The sequence below is a fragment of the Ambystoma mexicanum genome, chromosome 6q (genome assembly GCF_040938575.1).
Source record: "Ambystoma mexicanum isolate Mex_15411 chromosome 6q, UKY_AmexF1_1, whole genome shotgun sequence".
NCBI lineage: Eukaryota > Metazoa > Chordata > Amphibia > Caudata > Ambystomatidae > Ambystoma > Ambystoma mexicanum.
Window position 1 is genome coordinate 1,623,390,971 of NC_090937.1, and position 18,373 is coordinate 1,623,409,343.

The following is an 18,373-nucleotide window of genomic DNA, read 5'->3' on the forward strand; positions in this document are numbered from 1 at the left end:
AACAAGGCAGCCTATTGCACTGGAGTGCCGTTCGCTCGGAGGTAGTCCCTTGTTTTCCATCGTGCCAGGCCTGCATGCACCGTGGATGTCACATAGGCGGAGTCACTGTACACTGTTACTTCCTGGTCTGCGTGATTCTCAATGGCGAGTATCAATGCCACTAGTTCTGCAGCCTGTGCCGAATAGTGTGATAGTATTCGTGCACTGACAAGTACTTGGAACTCTCCATTTGCCATTTGTTTGATCACACCCATGCCTGTATACCTTTGCCCATCTTCTTGGTCAATTCTTGATGACCCGTCAATGAAGACGACTTCTCCGCCTGGCAGAGCATTCTCTCTTACCCTGGGGATCAAATCATAAAACTCTTCATAATTGGCGCAGTCATGCACAGGTTCTCCCTCTGTGACTGGCTCAGCAATAAACATAGCAGGGTTCACAGTTTTGCATCGCACTATTTTGATCGATGGATTTGAGATAATCACCTCATATGCAGATGCTCTCTGTGAAGTCAAGGTGCCTTTTGGCTTCTCCAATATGGCAAATAATGAGTGCGCAACATATAATATCATGGAGCATCTAAACACAATGGATGATGCTTTCTCGATGGCAAACGCGGCGGCTGCTAAATTTTGCTCGCATGGCAAGTGGCCCCTCATGACTGGGTCCAAGCTCCCTCTGTAGTACGCTAGGGGCTTGCACCCCAGCGATGTTTGCTGAGTGAGAACTGCCGTCATAAAATTGCCATCGGTATGAGAGAAGAGATAGAATTCCTCTGCATAATTGGAGATCCCGAGAACTGGGGCCTTACAAATTGCCCCCTTTAGCTCTACAAACTCCTTTTCCATTTCTTCAGTCCATTTAATCTTTCCTTCTGTTGCCTGGGCTTTCTTTAAGGCCTGGAACAAGGGCTTGGTGTACAAGCTGTAATCGAAGACCCATGCTCTGACATAATTGCATAGGCCTAAGAAGCTCTGCATTCGTTTTACCGTGAGCGGCTTAGCCGTGTCCATGATAGCTTCAGCCCTTTCTGGTGTTACCTTTTTCCCTTCATGTGTGATTAGTTGCCCTATGTATAACACCTCTTGTTGGCAGTATTGCAACTTGTCCTTGTCCACCTTGTATCCTTTCTCAGCCAATATGGTCAATAGCTGAACAGAGTCGTGTTGGCATTGCTCTTCAGTGGTGCTGCAGATCAGAATGTCATCTACATACTGCAATACAACACTGTCTACCGCAATGTTGCTTAGGTCCGTTTGCAGGACTCTGTTAAAAATGGACGGAGATTCACAATAGCCCTGTGACAGCCTTGTACTTTTCAGGTGCATTTGTCTGAAAGTAAATGACGTCAGGTCTTGTGAGTCATGGTGCAATGGAATCGAGAAAAATGCATTCTTCAAATCGATTACCGTGAAATATTTTGCCTCCGTGGGTATGCTGCACAAAATGGTGGATGGATTAGGGACTAGAGGGAACTCGGATTCGACTATGTCGTTCAATACTCGTAAATCCTGGATTAAACGCCAAGACCCTCCCTTCGATTTTTTGACAGGATGGATCACAGTGTTACAAGGTTATTCTGACGTTACCAGAATGCCTTGCTCCATCAAGGTAGAGATTGTCTTCGCAATCCCCTCATCCGCTTCTCTGGACATGGGGTATTGCCACGCTCTTGGTAGGATCGCTCCAGGCTTGAGTTTAATCTTTACTTCTCCTGCCCCCTTCAGGAGTCCTACGTCATAAGGTCCTTTTGTCCATACTGTGACTGGCACCTGTACCATCGCTTGCATAATTCGCTGTGGCACTTCTCGTTTGATCATTTTGACCCAGAACATGAGACTTACTTCCACCCGTGTCTCCTCTAAGTTGGGGTGCTCTTTGAACAGATCATCATCTGTGACGTCAGTCACTCGATACCCTTCTTTAATGGCGATAACAGCGCACCATTGCCTTCCTTCGTCATCGTATCCTTCTACTAAACCACCTTCCCCTTTACTGCGGCAAACTGTATTACCAAAGGAAATATTTGTCCTTCTTCTTCATGCATGGGTATCCTTGGTCTAAAAAGAAACTCATCAGGGGTCTTCATAGTTTTGCCCACGAGGCCTGTCAATCCCGCCATAAGCACTAGCACGCCATATTTGAAGACCTCTGGCTCCACCGGTAAAGCTCTCATAGCTGCACGTCCTGAGTATGCTCTGATCATTTTGCATACGTTGGAATAATGCATTCCTGGCATGGAGCACACTATGCCATCCTCAGTAAATGAGATTGACATATTCAGCTTTGTCATTACATCTCGACCCATGATGTTTACTGGGGACTGACGGGAGTACAGTAAAGGCACATTCAATTCATGCTCTCCCACTGAGACCGGGAGAGTGTCTGTAAAGGGAACTCTACTATGAGCTCCAGTGAAACTCTGCGTGTCTATTGCCTCGCCGGACAAGGAAAACTTGCCTTCTCTTATGCACGAGCGCATAAGAAGGAAGAAGGAATACTCTTTTCCCCCAATTTTGACATTTACCCTCGGTTCCCTAATAGGGTCTGGTGTCACTGATAGGATAGAGCACATCCGAGTTTCCCGTGAGCTGTCCTATTTTATGTATAGGTTCGGCCCACTATAAGTTTGCGGAACCCCCCCATTGTTCATACCTCGTGGTACTGGCGGCTGTGCCTGCTGGGGTTGCTGCTGTTGCAAGTTCCCCAAGTTCGAGGGTTGAAACCCTTGCTGTGCACCTTGCTGCGCATTCGCCGCCTGCTGCTGTACCAGGTGGCCCTGTGCATTGCCTTGTTGCTGGGCGGCTGGCTGATTTGTCATACCTGCTCCCGCTCCTTGACTATTTTGCCACATGCCTTGGCTTCTGCATATGCGTGCCACATGTCCTGTCACTCCACACAGCCAACACACTGGCTGTGGTCGGGCCATCTGTCCATCTGTCATAGCTGGACTGCCCACTGGTGCACTCTGGATACCACCTTGACCATTTTGAAAACCTCCTGGGTTACCTCTAAAGCCTCCCTGATTACTCTGCCATCCTCTTCCTCCAAATCCCCTTCCTCTCGGATATTATCCAGGGTTACCCTGATTGTTTTGCGGCGGGTTAGTGGCACATTGTGCACTCAAATCGGCTGGGCTTGTTAGCATGGCTCCCTCGAGCTCATACTTCGAGAGCTTTCTTTGCACCAGCTTTGCCTCTTCTCCCTTACGCGTTGCCTCTTTCTTTCGATTCTTTTCTTGCAACAGCCTACAATAATGGGCAATTGTCAACTGGATTTCGGCCCACGGTTTAGCTTCTATTCCTACCAATTTTTTGAGTTGTTTTTGCTCCGGTTCTGGTAACCCTTGGCACAGTATATGATAGAATACAGGGATAGATTTCGTCCAAGACTCATGCGTTTCGAGCACCCAGGTGTCTTGAACATTCTGGATATAAAGCAACGGATCCTCTGACTCCTTCATTTTTTGAGTCATTATAGCTCCCATATCGGATGTGTCTGGATATAGCATACGCAGCGCTTTCCACACTGCGGCTCTACAATTATTAAATGGCGCTCCGTCGTGAGAGGTGTTAGTTATTTTTACCCTAGGGTAGCCTGCCCCTTTCCACACATCGTCTGCTCTTTCTCCGAGTATAGCAATTAGGAGACCCTTGATGTCCCCTATGGCTAGGGTGACTCCCCCCGTCATTTTTTCTAGCTCATGTATCCACATCCCGGCTCCCGATGTCAACATTGGAAGCTTATTTTTTAAATGTACCCGGTCCATGTGTGGCCATGGAATATATTGCAGTGTTACTCCCCCTTTCTCTAGCAGTGGGAATTGCAATGCGCAATCCTCTCTATCTTTCTGGTCTTTTTCCAGGGTGGTATTTCCACCTTGCCACCTGCCTGGTAATGCTCTTAGCCTGTCCGCATAGACAGGGGCTGATGCCCCCCTCTGACCGTGGGGTGTCTCTTTGTGTCGGCTGGACTGTCCAGCAGACTTCGTTGTCCTACTTGTGGACCCTCTAGCATCTGAACATTGTACCCCTTGGTTCCCTGGGAGCTGCCTTTCGTGCCGTCTCCCTTCACCATACATCGCTTCTTCCACGTCCCCATCGGAGTCAGACTCTGAATACTCCCAGTTTGCACAACTTCTTGCATCATCTTCGTTCTGCCTATCTTCTAGTCTATCTAGGGAACGTCCCCTACTCCCACTATTTTGGGTGACATCCTCAGTGTCATATAACTGAGTGCTCTCTAAGCGCTCATCTTCCCTTCCCTCTTGGGAGATTCGTTCCAGTCCCATTTCATCATATATTATATCAATCTCTTCCCCGATGCTTCTGGTGTCGAAGTCATCATCAATAATTTCCCCGCTTGTACCCTGTACTGCATCACTTGCTGGAAAGAACTCTTCTATGTCCTCCCAGTCTTCAACAGTATTGGGTTTCTTCACTTCCCGCTGCAAATATTCTAAATCTTGCGCCCTTTGTCTATGCTTACCTTCTATTTCCTCGTCTGCTTCCTTGCATTTCCTTGCGTCCTCTCTAATCTTATCTACTTCCCGCATCCTTTCATCTCTACGTTCTTTTGCCTTTCTAATCTCTTCCTTCCTTTCATGCACCCTACGTTCTTCCTCTAACTTCAACATATTCAGTCTGTATTTTTCGTAGGCTGCATACTGGGTGCGACTGATCGGTATTCCTTGCTCTTCGCGATAAAGTTGTTCTCGCCTCAGCCTGTCCTTCTTTCATTTCTTTCATCCCTTGTCTCCCTATCCTTCTCCCTTTTCTGCTTTTCGTCAGGCCTTCCTCGTGGCCATGCATCATCACTCCCCTTTCCATCTAACTTTAACAATATCTGTCCTCCCATCCATTCGTCCTTTGCGAATGTCATCTCATCACTTTCTTTCCGCTTCTTTCACTCTCCCTCCTTATCGAGAGGTGCACTAGTTTGTGCCTGATCCTTTCGTCCATCTCCGTGCCTCTCCTTGTCCCTTGGGACGGCGGAGGCTGGAACGATTTCCCGCTCCTCCTCTTTAGTTTCGTCGCTACTGCATGCAGGTGACTCATACGCGGGGTTGCTATACCCCGTGGCTGCTTTGAGCTCTCGTAACGGGTAAAGACCCTCTGACATGCTTCCCTCAATGAGGGGTTCCGGCGGGGCCGGTGGCGCAGTAGGCGCCTCACCCCCCCGTACATACGTTTAATATCCAGTCTGCAGGTGGGTCTTCTTCTTTTGTTTGTTCAAACATCTTCCATAACTCGAGCACGGCAAGGCGTTTCTCAAGCTTATTGCACGTATATGTGGCATGTAGGAAGGTTGTCATGTGCTGCAAAACAGCCTTATATAACGACCCGTTCTGGGGCCAAGGCATAAACATTTTATTGGCAGTACCCTTAACCCATTATTGGCTATATTTCTTCAACTTCACTGCGTGCTTAGGCAGTTGCTTACATAGATGCATAAGTGGGGTGACCGCCTCCATCTTCTCACTTCAATACCCACAATGTTTACACAATAACTTAAATCTCTCCACCAATATGAGCGAGCACCACAACCTCAAGCTCCAGTCCACTTTTTCCCGCCAAAGTTTATACCATCAATTTACTCAACAGAAACCATCAATTCACTGGCGATTCCCTCTCAGTTACAGAATCGCAAAAAAACAAAATGCATTTCACTGAAGCATCAACACATTTTTCGCATCAATACATTTATTGCGCATTCACATATAGCAAGACACTTATGACAGACGCTTGACAGACTAGACAGACACCAGCTGGGCAACGTATACCTGCCTTCTAATTATTACCCCGTCATGGGATTTGAACTAACCCTTTATGACGTCTTTAAACGTCACCATAGCCTAGCGTCCTCCTCTCTGTGGGCTCTGGGTTCAAGTTCCTTCTGACCACTCTTTAAAGCACAGGAACAAGGCTAATTTTACAGTTTTTCTCTCGGGTGCCCTCCCAGTATCCCTTACCGTTTTTAGTCTCAGGTGCCCCCCGGTATTCCTTTTACATTTTTACCTTTCCCAGGTGCCCCCCTGGTATTCTATTACGTTTTGGCTCAGGTGCCCCCCCTGGTATTCTATTACGTTTTGGCTCAGGTGCCCCCCTGGAATTCAATTACATTTTGGCTCAGGTGCCCCCCTGGTATTCTATTATATATGTCTTCCTTTTATATTAGAGTCATTAATCCACTATATATATATATATACCGTCTTCTCTACCTCTAACTAATTTATCTTTCTCCACCACCCTCCGTTACCTTTCCCCAACTTGCTCTAAGGCCTATAAGTCATTTGCCAAGGTAACGAGTTTCGTTGTTTCACTCACCAATCGTCTCTTTTCCTCTCTGGATCTCTGGGATCAACGCCCCTTCCTCTTCCCGCTTTATGTTTTCCGTCCGATCCGCTTCCCGTGGGAATGAAAATGGTTATGCTTGGAAAACGCGGGTTCCTTCAGACCCACTGCAGATTTTTTGGGAGTAAATATACTATCACTGTCCACAGGAAGCTTCTCTACCTACTCAGCCGGAATAGCGAAAGGACTTGCGATGTAACTGGAGGCCCAGAGTTACTTCGCACCGTCGATCTAAGGGTGTCTTATAACTATATTACTCGATTATCAATAATCGATGGCCGAAACCATCCTCACGCTACCAAGTGTTGACGAGGAGAGGTAATTACTGACGGGCCCATTGGTCAGCACTCACCCTCGAAAACTTGTAATACAAGATAGCTGCACCGTGTGAGGACAGGGTGCAGGACTTACATACTCCAGCACAAATCAATACTAAGGACTCAGTAAATTGGCAAAGGGAAGTCCGTTTAATGATACATACATCAGTTTATGGATATCAGCAACATCACGAACACCTGTCTCTCCCCGACTTCCCTGAACTTCAGTACTACAGCCTCTTTTATGGGCAAACTTCATCATCATTGACGTGCACTTCTATAAAAAATCATCATGCAATATAATTGGTTGGGTAAGATAACTTAAGTATAAGTGTTATATCTGTATATGAAAATAAGGCATACGGATTGGATAACTCTTATCGGGTGGGCGTCTACGCCTATCCCTCTACAACACACGTGATTGACGTCACTAAAAGTACGACGTCCTATTGGTTACAGTCTCTTTAGGACCCTAGATTACATGGTCCCTTGTGATTGGGCGAGTGACACCCCTAAACATAAATCTCCACTTTAATTAGCAGCATGCAGAAAAGACACCCAGGTGCCTGGTGTCCAAAGATTCACCCTGCCTCCCTTCCATCAATCAGTGGTTTAGGGCTATGTGTCAATTAGTTGGCTGGGTATGGCCTCGGATCTGCAGTCTCTTATCAGGAAAAGTTATGGCACCCTCTAGTTCTGGATGACATCAGGCGGTGGTACATCTTCCTGCCTGCCTGGTCACGTGTTGGTCCACCATGAATCTGCTTCCGTTCTCAGTCTTTTCGTGCATTTGATTCTGTGTGCGCTTGGCCACCTGCATGGGCCTCTCGTATCTTGACCTTCACGGGCGGCTGGCATGCTCTGAAGTTGGAGCCTTGTGAGCTCATGCTCACCTCCCCTTCTCTGGTTGACCTCGATTTCCCCGGCATGAGCCATCCTTTGTTAAGTTTCGATCCCACTCTTTTCCTCAGCTTGGACCTAGATGTGAAACTCAGCCAGATGCGTCTGGGCTGCCTGGGCATCCTTCTGCTCAAACAAAATGGAGTCGGACGTGTACATTGTGCTGTATTGAGGTAGACATATATAGTTGGCGCATGCCGCTCTATTCTTCTACTTAAGCGTTGCAGGCAGTATCGATCACTTAGCATCTTGTGTTTCAAGCTTATTTACACAAGTCAGTTGCTTCCATCTTGTCTCATGGCACCATTCTCATATGTTTTCACAGTGTCTCTCGCCTTCGTCCATTACAATTCTCCTCGCAGTTGTTGTTACTGGTATGCATAGCTTTCAGTAGCCACTTATGGTTGTTCTCGGAGCTGCCTAGGCTCTTAGTCTATTTCCATTGGCCTTCCATTAAGGCCTTCAAGGTCTTCTCGTGGACAGTCTGTAAATAATCGTTGTTTCGTACCAATGGCAGGTATGGTTGTCTGATTGGGTACCGTGCTGTCCCGTGTTGCCTGGTTATGGGATTTCAACAGGTATTGATCTTCTAATGTACACAGGGCAGAGGCCCACTGCAGCCCTTTGTTGGTGCAGCTGCTCCTCGTACGTCACATACCTGGGCGGGTACCTTACTGGCAACTCGCAATGGGGGGCAGGGGTGCAGGTCTTATCTGAGACCTCCTCTACAGTACCATAGACATAGAGGAAGGACATTTGCAGGACAAACATCGTTTTGCACTTCTGTGTTATTTGTGTTTTTCCATGACCCTTTCTTGCTCACCAAAAGAAACACATCTACGGATGTCGTTCCAAGATGCTTGAAGTGATAATGTCATGTTTGCTAGACCTCATTCTGTGGTATTGACCTCCCACCATTGATAACATTAACTTAGGCAGCAGGCCATTGTCACCTAGAACAGCGTGCCAGAAATGCCATGTTCCTTCCACTCGCAGAGGGCATGGAAGTCCTTCTTTTCTGTTCATTGTAATGAAAAGAGAGGTAGGACTTCCATGGTCATATCTGGAGAGTCTGAGAATAACAAAGGGGACAGCATGCTTTTAGCAAATTAGCAACTTCAGGATGCAAGTGCTACCATATGAGGCTAAAGGCGATGGGCCATGCCTGATGATATAGGCGTTGTTGCCCATGGTAACGGCCCTTGCCACTACTCTGGCTAACGTGCTGTTTCCTACACGTACGATCAGCCTCCTCAATGATTATCTACTAGATTGTTTCCAACTATTGGGCAATTAGATGAAAGTTGAACACAACCAAATGTGTTTGGTATTCCCTATGCTATGTTATTTTGAACATTACGGAAGACCTTACAGACTTCTTCATCGTCTCAATGTGGTGCACGAGACGCTCTAGCCGCAATATATATACGTGTAGGATAGTCAATTTGAGCCAAGTCACCCAGTCCACAGCGCCACCTAGAAGCCATTGCTGGAAGTTCACCTCCAGTTCTGAGCCACATCAGAAAGGCATTGTGGGTATGCAAATTAGCCCAAATCTGCGCCTTGTCTTTATATGTTGTACTTGCTTAATCAACCCAAGACAGAGGGTTTTCAAGGCTGTCAGGACAACCACATATCTGGTTTCACCCTTACTAGGGATCATCAGTGCAGCTTAGCCCTGTCAGGCTTCTGGTTGGAGCATTGGGGCGTGTATTGAATACACCAAGAAAGTTATGATGGGGTTAAAAATGCTTGGAACAAAAAACCTTTCAACTGAAATGTGAATGTAGGATAGTCCATATATATACATTTATAGATCAAGTATGAAATGCTTATTCCATAACTGCGGCACGTACCTTAATAGCGCTGCGTTTGATATCACAGCTGTGCTGGCTGGAATCCCGCTGGAGGACCTAGGTATTTGGCAGAGCAGCTCAGATGTCTTACTCTGCCGTGTGAACCCCGCCACAGATTTCCAGGCTCAGCCCACGCCTCCAAAACATGAAATCATTTCTGCAGATGAGAAATGAATTTCCCTTTGTAATGCGAGAGAGCTGTCATCCCAGCTTGGAATGAACTGGGATGGTTACAGCTGCATGCAAGCCTAATTTAATCATCCTCCTGTCTCTGGATGTGGCCATCTAGGAGGGCGGGCGTAGCTATGATACGTCCTTTCCGTAAGGATGAAAGGAGACACTGTAGCAGAATCTGGACAAAACAAGGTTGTACAAGCTGAAGTTGGCTGTATGGAAAGGTTGAGCAGATTTTGCAAACAAAAAAAAACGGACAGGCCAGAAACATAAAAGTAGGACTAACACCCCCAGCCAATTCAAAACCCCCTCACCGCCTGCCCCGCCTCTATGAGCTTGCACGTTAAAATAAATACATTTTCCTGCACTGCTTCAATATATAAACTAAAGTTTCTGTTGCGATAGGAAGCATGCTACAAACGTATGAGCTTTTTCTTTGATTGTTATTGGTGGCTTTGCCATGTGATTTTCTAAACCAGTTAGGTTACAATCAGTAAATGCCATCTGTGTACCACGTAGTTAAGGGTTCTAGCCCTTGGGCGGCAGAGATCTGTCAAAGGTGATAATGGGAAGCTAGGGAAATGTTAAACTCTTTATTATCAGTAAGTGTCATCTTAAATTGTTGTATCTCTGTAGTGGTCACTGTCCATTTCCTAAATCCAGGACGGGTTTTAAAACAGGGCGGTCCCAGCAAAACGAAGAAGTCTGCACACCCTATGTATGGGCAACGCAAGACATTGCAAAAAGCTTGGGCTTTGTGGAGGCTTTGTGGAGGCGTTTGCCAGGCCTTTCCTGTTTGACAGCTAATGGCCTCACATGCCTCGTTTACCCCTGAAATTTGCGTGAGAGTTTAATATGAGACGGTGTAGAGCCATCCAGTGACGGATTGCACTGAGACAGTTGGTAATCCATTCCCTCACAGTTTGGCCTTATTTCTCTCACTCAGCCAGGTTTCCCTCACTCCTCTGGGTGAAAGAATGAAAAGAGAAAAAGATGCAAGTGTTTTCAGCAAAGAGGTGGTAGTGAATGCCAAAGGGCGAGATGGGTCTACCTTCACCAGCTGTATAGCGGGTGAAGAGGAGAGCTTCTTAGAGTACGCCAACAGGGAGACGTGCTGGCAGAGGTTTCCAGTTTTTAGTAGAAGGAGCAGGTTGAAGGCAATCCAGGTGAAACCAGCTCTCTGAAACCCAAGGCCCCGGAGTCTGAGGAGGAGAGAAGAGTGATTAACAGTGTTCAAAGCGGCAGAGGAGTTCAAAAGGATGAATATAGAAGAGAATGTGGACTAGTGAGAATAAAAGAGAAAGTTGGAGACAGTCATGAATACAGTCTCCGTGGAGCATTTACTAAGCAATCCCGATTGCAGTGATTCTCCATGGCCCATACCATCAGTTTACTAGGTGATTTGGTTGAAAGTCATCGGCTCCAGGATTTATGAAGAATGGGGAAGGCAGGAAAGTGGGAAATAGCTCGCTGGAACCTTTGGGCCAGCAGAGGGTTTCTTCTAAAGGTGAGGGCCGGGGCAGGTTTGAACGAAGCAGGGAACACCCTAGCGGAGAGACAGTGATAGAGAGGTAACAGATTGCAGAGAGATAAGGGCAGGTGATTGCGACTAAGTCTTCAAACTTTTGAGTCCCCAGCTAAGGACTTTCCATGAAGCTTCAAGTATTCTTGACCCTTTCCAACTAGGAATGTTTTCCTTTAAAGGGCACGGAATCAGTAGTTGTGTCAGTGATCAATGACCTTACCACTATTGACCATGCCAGCCTCCTGGCCAGGATGTGGCAGGCCGGTATCGCCAGCACATTAGTAGACTGGTTTTACGCTTTGCTATCTTCACGACTGCAATCGGTTTCACTTTTCCCTTTTAAATCAGCCCCTGTTTCCATCACTTGTGGAGATCCTCAAGGAATGGAATTGTCATCATTGCTTTTAATACATATGTTCATCCACTGGCTAATCTCATCCACTTCCATGGTTTCTGTTTCTATTCTCATGCAGGCGATACCCAGCTGCTTCTTAGGCTCGTCCTGGAGTGGGAGGGAACTGCCGCCCTCCTCATGTCTTGCCTTGAGACCTTTGCTGAGTGGATGAACCTAAATTGGCTTAGACTTAATGGGGACAAGACTGAGATGTTGCTGGGTGGCCCACCTTGATCTTCTCTTTGAACTCTGGATTTTTGGCCACCGTCTCTGGATGCTGTTCCAGTTCCTGTTCAGACGGTTAAGAACCTTGGCATCCAGATATCAGTTTTGTTTTTACCTGATGCCCAGATTAGTTCAATTTATAGCTCAGGCTAGAAAAAAGTGAATCATTTTATCCCACCTAGATTTCATACCCTAGTCATTACTGGCGCTATGAGCTGCAGCCTTGACTATTGTAATGCCACTTTGCTTGCCCAACCCTCTAATTATTTAAATCGATTACAAGTCCTGTAGAATGCAACAGTCAGTCTAGCCATGGGTATTTCGTATGGCCAACCCGTTTCCCCAGCTTGCTGTCAACTGCATTGGTTACCGGGTTCAGACCTATTTCAGTTGAAAGTGCCTCATATGATTAATTGTGCGCATTTGGTTGTTTTTCTACTCAAGAGAAGGTTATTCTGCACTGCCTTTTGCACGCCCTGCGATCTGCTAAGTCAACACTTTTGTTAGTTCCTCATTACCATTTGGAGTACGTTGGTGGCCGTGCCTTCTCTTTTGTTGGCCCGAGGCTCTGGAATTCTCTTCCGCATTTCCCTTCGTACTTTCCTGGATTTGATCCTTTTAAAAGCAAAACTTAAGACACATCTTTTTGCTTGATTCTTCTAATTGCTTTTTCACATCTTTTTAGCACCATGATGCCTCTGGTGAAAGAGACTGAGTTTATGGCCTGTGAGGAACGGGCATGCAATGGATGGGTTCACAGAATAAGCGAACCAACTCGGGAAGAATGCAAAGTACTGTTTTATTAACAATTATCTAAAACAGGGAGTTACAACGAACATCAACGGACGTACGCTCAATTTCTCTCAATGACTAGTTCACACAACATAGACTTTATACTAAAAACACATCAGAGGTGACGTCATTCTATGTGGCAAACAATAAAACACCTACTGGGGATCGGGATAGGCTTAAGAGGAAAATCTAAGTACACATTATGTATGAAATAGGATTGCGATGGGCTGCCAATATATGCCTACCTCTAAAATATGTCATCTTCAAAATGATTAAGTACACAGTTTCTAATTAGTCTTCAAACTATAAGGGCCATCGTTATATGGACCACTACAATTGGTTGGCACGCTTGTGCCATGTCTGGAACATTCAATTAATTTAGCAGCACGTAAGCCAAGAACCAGGTGCAAGGAGAAGGGCCTGACTCTACTTCCCCACCCAATTACCCTAGCATCTCTCATCACCGAAGCCTTCTGCCATCAATATTGTCTTTGAATTTGGCCTTGCAAAGTATCCTTGTCTCTGGGAATACATGGGAGTGCAGGAATTCACTATCGTGTTCTGGGACTCCAAGTTCGACTCTATTTTCATCCTTGGCTCACGTGACAGGAGACCACGATTTGGTCCATTTTGCAGGTATTAAATGCTCTAAATGAATACAACTTGGTGGCACTTTTGGTGTTCCTTTTTTTGCACCTTAGCAAGAGATGATTCATCCTTCGCATGTTCCCTCCTTTCCAGAATAGATAACTGACCTTGGCTGCCTCAATCTTGACTCCAGGCCAAACAGCCTCACCATGCAGTTCCACGATTCAACTTATTCTTGCAGCAACACAATTCTCCCTTCCTTCTTCATGGGTCCTGGCTTACTAAAATTCATGATACCGATGTCCAGCTCCTTTACAATGGTGCCTCCACCTGCATTCTATTCACTACATATAGCCGGCTTCTATGATGACGTAGTCTACCTTGAATCTCAGCGCCTGTACAATTATTGAACGGCTGATTCTCTTCAGTACTTGTATGTGTAATCTTCTTTTTCATATTAAAAAGTTTGCTTGATTCTTTACTTTGTCATTAGTTTCTGTAGGATCCTATGTCCTCTTCAGCCAATATCCTGAGACGCCGTTCATATTCTCTTATGACATCACAGACTTCTTTCTTTGCTCTTTTTCATATTCCTTCAGGGAGTCCCTCCCTCAGATTATCGTCCCTTCAGGGATACATTCGATAGGGTCGTCACATAGGGTACCTTCTTTCGAATGTATGCTGCGGTATTGGCACAACTGCTGGTGTCAAACATGGCACAGTCTCAGACTTTCAACAAATAGGAGGTAGGGGGCGGGGCTTCCTGCAGAGGCATGCAGCTGCTCATCTACAAGATAGATAGATAGACCCATAGATAGATATATAGACCCATAGATAGATAGATAGACCCATAGATAGATAGATAGATAGACAGACCCATAGATAGATAGATAGATAGATAGATAGATAGATAGATAGATAGATAGATAGATAGATAGATAGATCGATAGACCCATAGATAGATAGATAGACCCATAGATAGATAGATAGATAGATAGATAGATAGATAGATCCATAGATAGATAGATAGATAGATAGATAGATAGATCGATAGACCCATAGATAGATAGACCCATAGATAGATAGACCCATAGATAGATAGACCCATAGATAGATTGATAGATAGATAGATAGATAGACCCATAGATAGATAGATAGATAGATAGATAGATAGATAGATAGATAGATAGATAGATAGATAGACCCATAGATAAATATGTAGATAGATAGATAGATAGATAGATAGATAGATAGATAGATAGATAGATAGATAGACCCATAGATAGATAGATAGATAGATAGATAGATAGATAGATAGACCCATAGATAGATAGATAGACCCATAGATAGATAGATAGATAGATAGATAGATAGATAGATAGATAGATAGATAGATAGACCCATAGATAGATAGATAGACCCATAGATAGATAGATAGATAGATAGATAGATAGATAGATAGACCCATAGATAGATAGATAGATAGACCCATAGATAGACCCATAGATAGATAGATAGACCCATAGATAGATAGATAGATAGATAGATAGATAGATAGACCCATAGATAGATAGATAGATAGATAGATAGATAGATAGATAGACCCATAGATAGATAAATAGATAGACCCATAGATAGATAGATAGATAGACAGATAGATAGATAGACCCATAGATAGATAGATAGATAGATAGATAGATAGACCCATAGATAGATAGATAGATAGATAGATAGATAGATAGATAGATAGATAGATAGATAGATAGACCCATAGATAGATAGATAGATAGATAGATAGATAGATAGATAGACCCATAGATAGATAGATAGATAGATAGATAGATAGATAGATAGACCCATAGATAGATAGATAGATAGATAGATAGATAGATAGATAGATAGATAAATAGATAGATAGACCCATAGATAGATAGATAGATAGATAGACCCATAGATAGATAGACCCATAGATAGATTGATAGATAGATAGATTGATAGATAGATAGATAGATAGATAGATAGATAGATAGATAGATAGATAGATAGATAGATAGACCCATAGATAGATAGATAGACCGATAGATAGATAGATAGACCCATAGATAGATAGATAGATAGATAGATAGATAGATAGATAGATAGATAGATAGATAGATAGATAGATAGATAGATAGATAGGAGTGCAAGATGTACAGGTGCTGTGAAGGATGGGTGCTAATTCAGTAGGAGAAGTAGAGGAGAAGTAGTTAAGTGGAGAGTAGATGAGGTAGGGGGATGTGGTGGACAGAAGGAGGGAGTGGGAAGGAGAGAGAGGACGGCTGTGATATTGTCATGAATGGTCCAGATTTTGAAGGAAACATGGTGATCGAAGTCCTTTACAGAGAACGGAGGAGATTGATTTTGACTTTGAAGGTCAGAGTAAAGCTTGGAGAGTAGAGATAAGTATGCAGGGGTGATTGTGGATCGAGGAGACTAGCTACGTGAAGTAGAACAATTGGCTGTGTTCAGTGCAGAGGAGAGGACAACAAGGGATTTATTTTAGATTAGGAGTAGTTTGCTGGTTGATGATTTGGGCCAGTGTCCTAGGTCATGATGCATATTTGTTTTAGAGGGTCTGGATCTCAGCAGAGATCCAAGGCTGAGAACGGGGCAGGACGGTGTGAGTGTGTATGCAAGATAGTATTGGTTAAAGGGTGTCTTAAGTGCACAGAGCAAGTTGGGAAACACATGGTCAATGGAAGAGGCGTGAATAGGGCAGGGAGACAGCAGAGGGGTCCTCACATCATCAAGATAAGGGGCAGGCGAGTCCTGCTCTTCATAGTCACTGAAGAATGGAGAGGGTGCATTAAGGGTGGTAGGTACAAGATGTTAAAGTGAACAAAGCAGGGATCCGAGGTAGAGCTATCAATGGAGAGGTCAGGGGAGGAGAATGAAGTAGAGTGATAGACAAGGTCAAGAGAGTTCTAACCAGAGTGGGGAGGCTGGTCAAGGTCAAGGGAGTTCTTCCCAGAGTGGGGAGGCTGGTCAAGGTCAAAAGAGTTCTTCCCAGAGTGGGAAGTCTGGTCAAGGTCAAGAGAGTTCTTCCCAGAGTGGGGAGGCTGGTCAAGGTCAAGAGATTTCCTCCCAGCGTGGGAAGGCTGGTCAAGGTCAAGAGAGTTCTTCCCAGAGTGGGAAGGCTGGTCAAGCTCAAGAGACGTTCTTACCAGAGTGGGAAAGCTGGTCAAGGTCAAGAGAGTTCTACCCAGAGTGGGAAGGCTGGTCAAGGTCAAGAGATTTCCTCCCAGAGTGGGAAGGCTGGTCAAGGTCAAGAGAGGTCTTCCCAGAGTGGGAAGGCTGGAAAAGGTCAAAAGCGTTCTTACCAGAGTGGGAAGGCTGGTCAAGGTCAAGAGAGTTCTTCCCAGAGTGGGAAGGCTGGTCAAGGTCAAGAAATTTCCTCCCAGAGTGGGAAGGCTGGTCAAGGTCAAGAGAGTTCTACCCAGAGTGGGAAGGCTGGTCAAGGTCAAGAGATTTCCTCCCAGAGTGGGAAGGCTGGTCAAAGTCAAGAGAGGTCTTCCCAGAGTGGGAAGGCTGGACAAGGTCAAAAGCGTTCTTACCAGAGTGGGAAGGCTGGTCAAGGTCAAGAGAGTTCTTCCCAGAGTGGGAAGGCTGGTCAAGGTCAAGAAATTTCCTCCCAGAGTGGGAAGGCTGGTCAAGGTCAAGAGAGTTCTTCCCAGAGTGGGAACGATGGTCAAGAGCGTTCTTACCAGAGTGGGAAGGCTGGTCAAGAGCGTTCTTACCAGAGTCGGAAGGCTGGTCAAGGTCAAGAGCGTTCTTCCCAGAGTGGAAGGCTGGTCAAGGTCAAGAGAGTTCTTGCCCAAGTGGGAAGGCTGGTCAAGGTCAAGAGCGTTCTTACCAGAGTGGCAAGGTGGGTCAAGGAGGCAGCAGAGGGGCATGGATAGTTAGTAGGGAGTCTTCTTACAACGGTTTTGAAATGCCTGAACCTTCATACCCTGACACACTATTTTCAAGCTCATTCTGGTGCATGTCATGCCCCATATTATTGGTGAATCTGAGGTCTGAGTAAATGACTGCTAAATAAATCCATCAGCTGGAAATCAGGGTCAGAGTCTCACAACCCAGGTTGTATTTCCCAGTGGACACTACTGACCATGTGTATGGTTTTTATCTGTCCTTTTCCTTTGTTCTGGTTGAATTACCGGTCCTGCCCACAACACAAATAGTGGTCTCACAGTGCAAAGATATGAGGGTCCTATAGGCTATTCAGATATTCAAATGCTGCTCCATAGTGGATAATGCAAATAGAAAGGTAGTAGTAGAGGGCAGGTGGGTAGAGATAATATGAACATAGCATGAAACGTGTATGAAGTTCATTCAATGCTGTATAACTCAGCAGTCTAGGCCTATTGTGAGGTGTAAAATGAATACATGTGTCTGAGCCGGCTCACTGAGACAAAGGAACTTGTATTGCGGCATATAGTACATCTATTGTCGGGTGGTATTACAAATGTTACTGACAATTACTGTACCTTTTAGTAATTGCACCCGGTATTACCATCCACGGCACAGGCATTGGTGCCAGTTTCAAGGCGTCAAATGCTCGGGTTCTCAAACCATTGCCATTAAATGACCAACCCTTTACATCATTGACCAGGTGTTACCACCAAATGCAAAGGTACTCATATCATATGCCTAGGTACTCACTCCATTGCCAGGGTTTGTCGGGAAGCATGCAGATACTCACGCCATTATCGGGGGGTTGATGTCAGGGCAGCAGATCCTTATGCTGTTTCTAGATCTCATCAGCAAATGCCCATGGACTCAGTTATTTAACCAAGTATTGCAGTCAAATGCCAAGTTCTTGCATCATGACCATTTATTATTTTTTTTGTAATTTCTTTAGTTTAATTAAACTTTTTATTACAATCTTTTTTACAAAACAGAACACAAAACAGAACGCAAAACAGAACGCAGCAATGAGATCCATGAAAAAACGAAAACAGCAACCATGGTAGAAGTCAAACCAGCCACAATTCCTTCCAGTTTCGGCGACTTTTCACAACATTTCATCATTAGGAAAAGTTTTATCTAAAAAATTAATCACTGCACACGTTAACTGGACATTAATGCTTGATAGTATCTTAAACCACCATTCCACAGAATTGCCGTTGAGAGGAGCATATTTACCTAAAAACAAAGATCTCTCATTTACTAGCTCCTCACATTCAGTTATTAGATGTTTCAGAGTCTCT

The 18,373-nt window shown here is 45.0% G+C and overlaps 1 protein-coding gene across 1 annotated transcript; it reads left to right on the plus strand.

The window, feature by feature from the left end:
• Window positions 1-10,577: 10,577 nt before the first annotated feature.
• LOC138515396 (protein rtoA-like) lies at window positions 10,578-17,062 on the plus strand. The gene is made up of 3 exons (XM_069630253.1): window positions 10,578-10,693; window positions 12,430-12,535; window positions 16,331-17,062. The coding sequence occupies exons 1-3, from the start codon at window positions 10,578-10,580 to the stop codon at window positions 17,060-17,062; spliced, it is 954 nt and encodes a 317-aa protein (XP_069486354.1).
• The last annotated feature ends 1,311 nt before the right edge of the window (window positions 17,063-18,373 follow it).

Excerpts from the sequence above, each read along its gene's own strand:
- LOC138515396 (XM_069630253.1), top strand. The coding sequence starts at position 10,578 with ATGAAAAGAGAAAAAGATGCAAGTGTTTTCAGCAAAGAGGTGGTAGTG. Across the intron at positions 10,694-12,429 it reads GAAGAGGAGAGCTTCTTAGA|CACCATGATGCCTCTGGTGA; the intron begins GTACGCCAACAG and ends ACATCTTTTTAG. Across the intron at positions 12,536-16,330 it reads CAACTCGGGAAGAATGCAAA|AGTGGGAAAGCTGGTCAAGG; the intron begins GTACTGTTTTAT and ends CGTTCTTACCAG.